Below are 12,545 nucleotides of genomic sequence, written 5' to 3' on the forward strand. Positions count from 1 at the left end.
CGACCGATCGGGAGCGCGCACGCCGGGGGAAAGGGGAGGGAGCGATGGGCTAGTACGCGCATTGCGTTTGCAATGGGAATCTCCCTTTCTCCGCTCCGCTTTGCGCGTCCTGGCAACACGGACCCACCCTTTTTATTTTAGTTACCTTTCCGCCCTGCTGGCAGTCAGGGCGCCGCGCTGAGCCTTTCTTGCAATGTACGGAGGGACAAGCGAGAGCTCTTGAGCGTGCGCAGAGTTGCTTTCCGACCTTGGAAAAGAAGGCTGAGGTTCAGGAGGGCTGGAAAGATAATGGGCAGACTCCCATAAGCGCATGCTGCCTATGCACAACAAATCAGTAGCTCTTTATTGTGCAGGACCACCATTTGTTTGGGTCTGCAGTGGAACAGCAGGATTTGAGTCCAGGGGCACCTTAGGGACCCTCAAGGTTTTCAGAATGTGAGCTTTTCGAGAGCTACAAGTGACGAATGACACAGGTTGGACACTTGTCAGCTTCCCTCAAGTTTTGATGGGAAATGTAGGCATCCTGGTCTTGCAGCTTGGCTGTCCAATGGACTTTTCAACTGTCACTTGTCCAACTTTCCGCCAAGCTGCCTACATTTCCCATCAAAACTTGAGGGAAGCTGACAAGTGTCCAACCTGTGTCATTCGTCACTCGTAGTTTGGCCCTCAGGGGCAGGAGATTAGGGTGGACAAAGGAAGTATTATTTCACACAGTAATTAAATGGTGGCATTCACTGCTAGGGAGTGTAGCGATGGCCGCAAGCATAGATGGCTTTAATAGTTTAGCCAGATTCATGGAAGAGAGGTCTATTGGCGGCTACTAGTCCTTGTGACTAAAGAGAGCCTCCGTATACTCAAGCATCTGCCTCCCCCTCCACTCAGTGTCTGTCCCATTGATGGAACATGCATCATTTCTTTCTAGCCTTGGCTTGCGTGCTGTTTGTTGGCCCTTCAGGGCAATGGGTTGGCCTCTGTGGAGCACAAGCCTGGCCTAGAACAATCACTGATCTAATTCAGCACATCACCTCTTACCTTTATCTAGGTTGGTTTGAGCCTCAGTACCTCTCTGTTTAGGTTCATAGCTCTTTCATCGCCCCTCCCCCAATCTGCACAGGTAAGCTTTTTCACACCTGGTCCATCTTAATTAAGCCTAAGGCTGTGTCCCAAACCTTTACCTTTCCTCTTCGTAGCTTGCTGCCTTTCCACCTGACATCCTTTGACTTCTTAAGACACAGCTCTTCACCTCTCCTTTCCTCCTTAAACTGTAAATTCTGTCCTTGTGGGAAAGACCTCCCTTTGGTTATTCTGCTGCACCTAGTAATTTCAGCCAGTTCATTCATGTTGGAAAGAAACACTGCTCTCAAGTTAGGACAGCGGTTTCCAATGTTTTGGTCCAAATTTACTTCATATGGTGACCCATTCAGGGCTGGCCCAAGAGACTGGGGAGGAGCTGGGCTGGATAAGGAATGGGGGAAGATGGCAGATGGCAGCAAAGAGGTGGGTGGCAAATGGCTCAGTGCAGTACACAGCAGGCAGAGGCCAAAGAGGCACTGTAAGGGTCTGGGAAAGGGTTGGGCTGCTGAAGAAGCAGAACCAAGACAAAGCCCATGTTCAAAAATATACCTCTTCCTCTCACTTTTCCATGCTTCCACCTACTCTCCAGCCTTTCCCCCCTTCTTCCACCTAAAAGTTGCTAGTTGCCAGAAAGCTTCCCCCCACCTCATTATTGTTGCAAAGGGCATGGTATGTGAGAAGCTGGCAAAGAGAGAAAGAGAAGGGTTATACTTATACTTTGAATTCCTAAATAGAATTCTTCCTCAGGGCAGTAATGTCATGTTACAGTTAAGCAAAATATTTCTCTTCCCTCACTCAAAAGGGGAACCTGTCTGACATTCCCTCGCAGACTCACACACACACACTGAACAATCTTGTCAGAAACCAGTGGACTGCCTCCAGCTGAGTTCTAACTGACCACTCAGAGAGGAGGGAGCAGCTTGTTACTCAAGCTTTACATTCCAGGCAATAGTTAACTCCTTCCTTCCCAGCCCTCTGATGGTGCTGCACTTAGGAAACCTGCTTTTAAATAGCAGTCCGTTGCAGCAGACGAGGCTGAGGGTGTATAATTGGCCCAAGATCATCTAGCAAGTGTCTGTGGCAGAGAAGATTCAAAACTAGGTCTTCCATAGCCTTGTCTGACACGCTAACTCTTTTTCAGGGATTGCATTCCCTCATTTTTACTGTGTACCTGTTCTATTTATAGAAGATGCTGTTTCATTCAAGCCTTGCGGAATGTAGGAAAGACCAGACCATAGAAGGCGCATAAGGGATGCATTCTCTGGCATGTAATCCTAACTCACACTCATCTCAATGTTTTTCTAGACATCATTTTGTAAACTAGCTCACTAAGAAGTTATACATTAAGAAAAGGGTAGCGTTTGTGTTAACACAAAGGGTGACACCTCCAAGAAAAGTGTCTTAAACATCATTTCAGGTGAGTAGTCAAGTTGAGCTGCAGTCGAAGAACAAGATCGAGATCCAGTAGCACCCTAAAGACAAACACGTCTAGAGGGAATGGACATACTTTTATTATAGTTGAAAGTTGTAATTAAACCCTCTCTCTGCTTAAAAATAGACAGAATTAATTTTGAATTTCTTTAATCACGTTATTCTAGCTATTGATTCAGTAATTATCAGTGCAATGCTGAACACACTTGACCAGGAAGAAAGTCTAATTAATATCAATTGGTCTTGTTTTAAACAACGAACATGTTTCAACATGTGGGTGTTAAAAGCATTAACTCTGTACAGATAGTCACTTTAGTTCATGACAGAGTTCAATACATTGAACAAAATTAGTAAAGTGGGAGATTTGGCATAATGTATTTTCCATTATAGATTTATTCTTAGTGTGATTTTCTAGAAAATGAACATAAATACAAAGAATCCAGAAAACAAAAATTCTGAGCTCTTCACACTGACGTCCCTTCCGTTTGTTTCTGATTGTTTTCCAGATGCTCCTTTTGGAAGGCAGTATGCAGCTCTAGGTCCAGCATGGGCTCTTCCATGTCCAGATTTCCTTCCTTCTGTCTCTGAGCAAAGATCATAGCCCGGAGCAATGGGGGGTAGGGGACATACCGTATAGTTTCTTCTTCTACTGGCGTACATTCCTTAAAGGTCTCCTCCTCGTGCTTAGGAACCATGCGCCAATCATGATACATGACCTTGGGGATTTCTTTAATTTCATTGTCTGTCTTGCCTTCCAAGAAATAATCAAAATGAAGAAAGCTATGAACACGTCATACTCTTTAAAGTACGGTATAATGTTTCATATTCCTGCCATTTTTATATAAGAGGATGATTTAATAGTAATGTGAACAGCGTCAGCTTCCCACAACAAATCTGGCTAAGGTGATAGAACTGAATTACTTCACACCGATTACTTTGGGTGTTCCTGTACTCAATGAGAAGTACTGTGATTCCACTAGAATAAAGACACAGACACACACACACATATCCCACCCACAGAGATTTTGGAACTTGGCACAAAATAGAGTTTTTACACTTGGAAAAACAGTTTCTAGTGCTTATGACTCGTGGGAAGGGGAGGTAGTTGAGAATTTCCTGCACTGTGCAGGGGATTGGACTAGATGACCCTAGAGGTCCCTTCCAACTCTGTGATTCTATGCTTGAAAGTGTGTAATACCAGGTGAAAAATATTTTTTTTTAAAAAAATTAAGTTTAACACAAGCCCTGTTGGCTGAAAAATGATGGATCCTGGCTCCAGTTTGGTTAAACTTTCTCCGTTAAGACGTCTTTGGACAAAGCAAGTTTTTTCCCCCTCACCTCTGTATGTTAGGTATCCCCAGGCTTGTCCATGATCCATATTCTGTAACAGAGCACATAAGTAATGCTGGTTAGGAAGGAAGGCATCTCGAAGGGCCTTGTGCTTCAAGAAGTCTTGGCGGGGTTTCAGCTGACCTTTGCTGACTCAGTTAAGAGTTTAGGGGTCATACTGGATCTAAGGCCCCATTCCCAAGAACCTTCCCAATAATGGTGCTCACCTCAGCTGTATAATCCACTTTCACTTTGGTGATGACCCAGTAACAGGGCTCATCATACTGCCACAGCCAGGATTTGCGCGTCACCATGCGACCGATGCCAAAATGGTGCAGCCGACACAGCAGCGTGAAGAGCCGGTTTTCATTCTTCACGTCCTCCCAAGCCAGCACAGGCAGGCGCTTGCCTGTGAAGGGACGGGTCATGGTCTCATAGTCCAAGGCAAAGCGTTGGGAGTCTCGGGGTCGGTTCTTTAGAGCCCAATACTCCCGGACCTTCTTGGCCATGGCCGCAATGGGGCGGTGAAGTTTTTTGCGAACCATGACTGCCTGTGGAACAACAAAGGAAAAGGTAGGCTGGTGCTACAGAAATACAGCTGCCCTCTCTGTGTCTGTGGTCATCTTTTAAAATGTCATTTATGCCCGCCCCCCCCCTCTCCAATGGAGGCCTAAAGTAGCTTACACGATTCTCCTCTCCTGCATTTTATTTATTGAACTTATTTATAGCCCAGCTTTTTCGCAGACACTCAAGGCAGCTTAGAGAATACAGAAAGAGGAAAAACCGCACTAATCATAGAGTATAGGACATCCAAGGAATGGAACAGGACTAAGAATACAAAACTGAAAAACCATGCAAACAGCAGCTTTGTGAGGTAGGTTACACTATGTGTGTGAGAGAGACCGTCACCCAGCATGTCTCCATGTACAGGTGCCACTTGCAATGTAGGCAAAATCACACGCATTGTTGGGTCACAGACACCTCATGGAACAGCTTACCTGGAAAGGGCTGGAAAGTCTCCACTCTCTTGGCTCGCTGCAAATGATGTAAAACTGATTTATTCAAGAGGGCTTTTTACTCAGATAGGAGGGCTGTACTGTAAGGAAGTGGTCTCAGAGGGATGCACCGGTCAAGGGACAGGTACTATAGACTTTACTGTTAGGGAATTTTTAATCTTTCATCCATTATGGGTGCTATTGAAGCAGGCCTGCATGCATTTGGGGGAACATTCTCCCTTAGCTAAGCAGTCTCATAGTCAGAAAGTCAGGGTAACTTTACAAGAATGTTAACATCTCTTATTTTCCTTTCTACTAATCAAAATATAGCCTTGGAAAAGCAGTCTGTAAAAACCAAATAAGAGAAGGTGCCAAACCTTTTGACATGTTTATATCAAGAAGTATTTCCTGTCTTGTCATCCAGACCCATCAGGTGCCATCATTGCTAAAGACAGCATTTCCAAAGAATTGTTTAAACCCTGTGTTAACCTTTGATCTTTTATTCTATAAACAATTAGCTGTAAAAAAAGTATATAAGACTATTTTTATGCATATGTCAGAACATGGCATTGCATCTGGGTTTTGTTATAATAAAACTCATCTTTATGGATCACTGAATTTTTAGTGTCTTAGTTAATGTTGGGAAAAGTAACCTGAATGCAGAGTACCTTTAGGGATTTTTTTTTCCTTATCATTTACTACTATGTACTATCTGTTGCTTCGTGTATGACCATACTGGACAGTTCTAGGTTGTTTTATGTTGTTTACTGTATCAGTCTTAGAATTGCTTATGCTGTTTCAGCATTTATCCAACTCTGTATTAGATTTCTGCTGGTTTTAAATCCTTGCAAATTTGCATTAGTAGACACTATTACATTGTTTAGTGAATGTCCTTGTAAATGACTGTACTAACTTACACTGTGCAATCCACTTTGAGTCTCTGTGAGAAAGGCAGACTATAAAAATGTAACTACATACATAAATATGTTCATTGTTCATCTCTTTTGCTCCCCAAGCAGCAAAAGGATCACAGACAATAGAGGCGAACGGTGCACTCCTAAACAGAATTATACCTTTCAAAGTCCATTGATTTCAATGGGCTTAAATTAGTTTAGCATTGCACTGCCCATCTCCTATATTTTTAATAAAGTGCAGGGGCACTTTTCCTCATTGCAGAGCGCCTGATCCCAGCGTAAGCAGCACTTACCAGAGGTTCTCTTGCACACAAGTATTGCGGGTCCCAGTCAAAACTACACTCTCCCACCAATGTGATCGTAGCTTCTCACCTCTTTATGCGCTCGCTACGTCCGTCGCCTGTTCCTGCCGCTTGAGGAAGAGCCGTCCATCCCACTATATCGTCCGGGGGGCAACACTTCCGCCCTTTTCAAAGTGAAACAAGCAGAGCACCCAGGCGTCGAAATTTCACCACAGCAGCCGCTCTCTCGCCCCCGTCTTGCTCCGTCTGCTTGTTTTCCGCTCTGAGCAACTGATGCTGAGCGGAACAGCCGAGATGGTGTCCTAAGTTTCCGCAGGGAACCTTCATGAAGGCGCACCGGACCAAAGAGGTAGAAAAAGTAGATTAACGCGTGATCTTAACTTCCGGTCACTTGCGAAAGCCGGGTGTAGCTGGGCGGTGCGTCGTTTCAAATCAAGGTGGTTTTTGATCGGAAGTGTTGAAGTCTCCCTTACCTCTATATTCCTCTTTCTGCAGTTTGAATGGGGATTGGGGGAGGCAGCGAAAGCGAGAGAAGCGAAAGGTTTTCTGATGGCCCTTCCAATCTCCCCTCCCCAGCTTATAGCCAACTTCAAAAACAACAAAGCACGGTTGGTTTTAACTAGCCCACATGCCTTATTTTTGAGAATGGGTTGGTCTGGTTTCTCTTTGTGTGTGTGTGTGGGGGGGGGGAGTGGAGAGTATTGCGTGGTGATTTTGAAGTGGTGTCTTTTTAGCAACCAAATGAAGGCAAACTAGCGTTGCGATCCTTTAATGGTAGTTAATGGCACTTCTGTGAGCGCTTCCTCGGAAATTTGTGGTGGGTTAGTTAGCTATGCCTAGGTTATGGGATTTCGTTTGTGAGAGGAACATTGTGTGCGGTTCAACAGGTTCTGTGAAATGCGTCTGCGTTCTCAGACTTATTTTGTGGGGGTTGTGGCCAGGATTTCCTGACGCTGTGTGTCTTGTGGGCACATTTTCCGGCAGCAGCAGTGGTGGGAAGAAAGTAAAACCAGGATCCACGTGGATCCTCACGGATCCTATGGTTTTTTAAACAGGAAAAAACACAAATGAAACATTGAATCACAAATCACAGCCAGGTCCACAGTCTGAAATATAAAAAACACAGATCCAAAAATATCTGGCCCTCCCACTGTGGAAAAACGTGAATCTGAGACACGGATCCTCATGAATTCATATGATTTTTACATTGAAACAAAACAAAAAGGCTGTCATATTTTAGATCATGTCCCAGGCTACAGAGAGCAATGAAACAATCGCGCATTCACGAATTCGTGGTACTGCCACGGCAGAAAAACAAGCTCAAAAAGCACGGATCCTCATGGATCCTCTTGATTTTTACATGAGGCCACCGAAAGCACACCATACAATACTAGATCATGTCCAATGACACAAATGGGACCAAAAAAACCAGCCGTGCACCGCTTTGTGGCACCACCACGGGGCAAAAACATGGTTCAAAAGCACGGATCCACACGGATCATCTTGATTTTTATGTGGGGTCACCCAAAATCCACCATACAATTCTAGATCATGTCTATTGCAACAAATGGGACCAACAATTCAGCCATCCACCACTTCGTGGCACCGCCACGGGGCAAAAACATGATTCAAAAGCACGGATCCTCACGGATCATCTTGATTTTTACGTGGGGTCACCCAAAATCCACCATACAATAATAGATCATGTCCATTGCCACAAATGGGACCGAAAAATTCAGCCATCCACCACTTCATGGCACTGCCACGGGGCAAAAACATGGCTCAAAAGCACGGACGCTCAAGGATCCTCTTGATTTTTAAATGGGGCCATGCAAAATCCACCGTACAAACCTAGATCATGTCCATATGGGACCAAAACAATAAGCTGTCCACCCCTTTGTGGCACCGCCACGGGGTAAAAACATAGTTCAAAAGCACAGATCCTCACGGATCCTCTTGATTTTTAAATGAGGCCATGCAAAATCCACCATACAGTACTAGATCAGGTCCATTGGCACAAATGAGATCCAAAAATTCAGCCATCCACCTCTTGATGGCACCACCACGGGGCAAAAACATGGCTCAAAAGCACGGACGCTCAAGGATCCTCTTGATTTTTACATGAGGCCACCCGAAATATACCATACAATACTAGATCATGTCCAATGACACAAATGGGATCAAAAAAACCAGCCGTCCACCGCTTCGTGGCACCGCCACGGGGCAAAAACATGGTTCAAAAGCACGGATCCTCACAGATCCTCTTGATTTTTAAACGGGGTCATCCAAAATCCACAATAGAATACTCGATCATGTCCATTTCCACAAATGGGAACCAAAGATTAAGCCATCCACCTCTTTGTGGCACCGCCATGAAGCAAAAACATGCTAAAAATCCACGGATCCTCATGGATCCTCTTTGATTTTTACACGGGGTCACCCAAAATCCACCATGCAATACTAGATCAGGTCGATTGTCACAAATGGGACCAAAAAATGCAGCCATCCATCGCTTCATGGCACCACCACGGCGCAAAAACATGGTTCAACAGCATGGATCCTCACGAATCATCTTGATTTTTATGTGGGACCATACAAAATCCACCACACAATACTAGATCATGTCCATTGCCACAAATCGGACCAAAAATTCAGCCATCCACCGCTTCATGGCATTGCCATGGGACAAAAACATGGTTCAAAAGTATGGATCCTCACGGATCCTCTTGATTTTTACATGGGATCATACAAAATTCACCATACAATACTAGATAAGGTCCGTTGCCACAAACGAGACCCAAAAATTCAGCCATCCACCTCTTCATTGCACCGCCATGAAGCTAAAACATGCTACAAACCCATGGATCCTCATGGGTCCTCTTGATTTGTACATGGGGTCACCCATGGGGCCACCAACTGCTTTGTGGCATGCTCATGGAGCAAAAACAAGCATAAAAAGCACGGATCCCCATGGATCCTCCTGATTTTTACAAGGGACCAACCAAAATCCACCATGCAATCCCAGATAATGTCGATTGCCACAACTGGCAGCAAAAACTTCAGCCATCCACGGCTTTGTAGCACCTCCACAGCACAAAACAATATTCAAAAGGATGGATCCTCATGGATCCTCTTGAATTTTACATGAGACCACCCAAAATCCACCATACAGTCCAAGATCATTTCCATTGCCACAAATGGCACCAAAAAAACAAGCCATCTACTCCTTTTTGGCACCACCACAGTGCAAAAAGTTAATTCAAAAGCACAGATCCTCATGGGTCCTCTTGATTTTCACATGGGGACACCCAAAATAACCATACACTCCCAGATCGTGTCCATTGCCACAAATGGAACCCAAAAAATTCAGCCATCCACCCCTTTGCGGCACCGCCACGGTGGAAAAAGTCAATTCAAAAGCACGGATTGTCATGGATCTACTCGATTTTTACATGGGGCAAGACAAAATCCATCATACAATCCCAGATCATGTCCATTGCCACAAATGGCACAGAAAATTTTAGCCATCCACTGCTTTGTGGCACCGCCACAGCGCAAAACATGATTCAAAAGCTATGATCTTTGGTTCCCATTTGTGGAAATGGACATGATCGAGTATTCTATTGTGGATTTTGGATGACCCCATTTAAAAATCAAGAGGATCCTGAGGATCCGTGCTTTTGAACCATGTTTTTGCCCCGTGGTGGTGCCACGAAGCGGTGGACGGCTGGTTTTTTTGATCCCATTTGTGTCATTGGACATGATCTAGTATTGTATGGTGTATTTCGGGTGACCTCATGTAAAAATCAAGAGGATCCTTGAGCATCCGTGCTTTTGAGCCATGTTTTTGCCCCGTGGTGGTGCCATCAAGAGGTGGATGGCTGAATTTTTGGGTCCCTTTTGTGGCAATGGACATGATTGAGTATTGTATGGTGGATTTTGGGTGACCCCGTGTACAAATCAAGAGGACCTATGAGGATCCGTGGGTTTGTAGCATGTTTTTGCTTCATGGCGGTGCAATGAAGAGGTGGATGGCTGAATTTTTGGGTCCCTTTTGTGGCAATGGACATGATCGAGTATTGTATGGTGGATTTTGCATGGCCCCATTTAAAAATCAAAAGGATCCATGGGGAACCGTGCTTTTGAGCCATGTTTTTGCCCCATGGTGGTGCCACGAAGCGGTGGATGGCTGGTTTTTTTGGTCCAATTTGTGTCAATTGACATGATCTAGTATTGTATGGTGTGTTTTGGGTGGCCCCATGTAAAAATCAAGAGGATCCATGAGGATCCGTACTTTTGAGCCATGTTTTTGCCCCGTGGTGGTGCCACAAAGGGGTGGACAGCTTAATCTTTGGTTCCCATTTCTGGAAATGGACATGATCAAGTATTCTATGGTGGATTTTGGATGACCCCACGTAAAAATCAAGAGGATCCGTGAGGATCCGTGCTTTTGAACCATGTTTATGCCCCGTGGCGGTGCCACGAAGGGGTGGACACCTTAATCTTTGGGTCCCATTTCTGGTAATGGACATGATCAAATATTCTATGCTGGATTTTGGATGATCCCACGTAAAAATCAAGAGGATCCGTGAGGATCCATACTTTTGAACCAAGTTTTTGCCCCGTGGTGTTGCCACGAAGCGGTGGATGGCTGAATTTTGGTCCCATTCGTTGCAATAGACATGATCTAGAATTGTATGGTGGATTTTGGGTGACCCCACGTAAAAATCAAGATGATCCGTGTGGATCCGTGCTTTTGAACCATGTTATTGCCCCGTGGTGGTGCCACAAAGCGGTGGATGGCTGAATTTTTGGGTCCCAATTTTGGTAATGGACTTGATCTAGTATTGTATGGTGGATTTTGGGTGACCCCACAAAAGAATCAAAAGGATCCGTGAGGATCCGTGCTGTTGAACCATGTTTTTGCCCCGTGGCGGTGCCACGAAGCGATGGACGGCTGTTTTTTTGGTCCCATTTGTGGCAATGGACATGATCTAGTATTGTATGGTGGATTTTGGGTGACCCCATGTAAAACTCAGGAGGATCCATGAGGATCCGTGGCTTTTTGCCATGTTTTTGCTTCATGTCGGTGCCACGAAGCGATGGATGGCTGAATTTTTGGTCCGATTTGTGGCAATGGACATGATCTAGTATTGTATGGGGGATTTTGGGTGACCCCGTGTAAAAATCAAGAGGATCCATGAGGATCTGTGCTTTTGAACTGTATTTTTGTGCGTGGTGGTTCCACGAAGCAGTGGATGGCTGAATTTTTTGGTGCTGTTTGTTGCAACGGACATTGTCTGGGATTGTATGGTGGGCTTGGGGTGGCCCCATGCAAAAATCAAGAGAATCCATGAGAACCCGTGCTTTTGAACCATGTGTTTGCACTGTGGCGTTCCCACAAAGTGGTGGATGGCTGATTTTTTTTTGTCCCATTTGTGGCAATGGATGTGAGCTGGTATTGTATGGTGGATTTGGGGTGGCCCCACATAAAAATCAAGAGGATCCATGAGGATCTGTGCTTTTTTAGCATGTTTCTGTGCAGTGGCTGCGCACAAAAGCATGTATGATTGTTTTGTTGCTGTCTGTAGACTAGGACAGGATATATAATATGACAGCCTTTTTGTTTTGTTTCAATATACAAATCATATGAATTCATGAGAATCCGTATCTCAGATTCATGTTTTTTCACTGTGGCAGTGCCAAATATTTTTGGATCTGTGTTTTTTATATTTCAATCTATGGACCTGGCTGTGATATGTGATTTGATGTTTCATTTGTGTTTTTCCTATTTAAAAAAACCTAGGATCCATGTGGATCCTGGATTTACTTTCTTCTGCTTTATGCTTGCTTTAACATTTTCTGCCCCTGTGCCCTATTTTATCTGTCCTGACTGTGGATCATACTGTATGTTTCTCCATGAATGTCCTCGCTGTTGATTATATTGTATTCAGTTGGACTGTGTAATCTGCCTTGGGTCTCAGTGAAATAGACTAACTATAAAAAATAAAAAATAAACATGACCAGCCAGGGTCCACTTCCCTGTCCATCTTTTCTTTGAAACTGCACATCTTATATGAAAAGAATTCTACAACAGAACCTGAGGTACTCAATCTGAGATGCCACATCTTTTGAAAACAAAAAAAGGTCAGTGATCAGGTCAGGAGGGGAAACTCTGCCAAGAATTTCAGGCGGGTCTGACATAGAGCAGGACCACAAGTGACGCCTGACACAGGTTGGACACTTGTCAGCTTCCCTCAAGTTTTGATGGGAAATGTAGGCAGCTTGGCGGAAAGTTGGACAAGTGACAGTTGAAAAGTCCATTGGACAGCAGTCGGAGAGCCAAGCTGCAAGACCAGGATGCCTGGTCTTGCACACTGGCTTCTAGGGCACGTTCAACGGCTCTGTCATTATTTCCAGTGTTATCAAGGAACGGTTACGTGTCTTCTCATCAGGCTGCTGCTCACGAGTATCCCCATACCTCAACATCGCTCATTATC

General features: G+C 44.7%; 1 protein-coding gene across 2 annotated transcripts; it reads right to left on the reverse strand.

Annotated features, from left to right (window-relative positions):
• Positions 1–2,565: 2,565 nt before the first annotated feature.
• Positions 2,566–6,190, reverse strand: MRPS34 (mitochondrial ribosomal protein S34). Of its 2 annotated transcripts, none has more exons than XM_054994850.1 (4): positions 6,116–6,190; positions 4,062–4,385; positions 3,844–3,886; positions 2,566–3,256 (listed from the first exon to the last, which is right to left on the reverse strand). In XM_054994850.1, the coding sequence occupies exons 2-4, from the start codon at positions 4,377–4,379 to the stop codon at positions 2,970–2,972; spliced, it is 648 nt and encodes a 215-aa protein (XP_054850825.1). In that variant the 5' UTR covers positions 4,380–4,385; positions 6,116–6,190; the 3' UTR covers positions 2,566–2,969. The 2 variants fall into 2 exon arrangements, with proteins under 2 accessions (XP_054850825.1, XP_054850827.1); XM_054994852.1 differs by having other exon boundaries at positions 6,037–6,126.
• Between the last annotated feature and the right edge of the window lie 6,355 nt (positions 6,191–12,545).

The sequence above is a fragment of the Eublepharis macularius genome, chromosome 12, assembly GCF_028583425.1.
Source record: "Eublepharis macularius isolate TG4126 chromosome 12, MPM_Emac_v1.0, whole genome shotgun sequence".
Taxonomy (NCBI): Eukaryota; Metazoa; Chordata; class Lepidosauria; order Squamata; family Eublepharidae; genus Eublepharis; species Eublepharis macularius.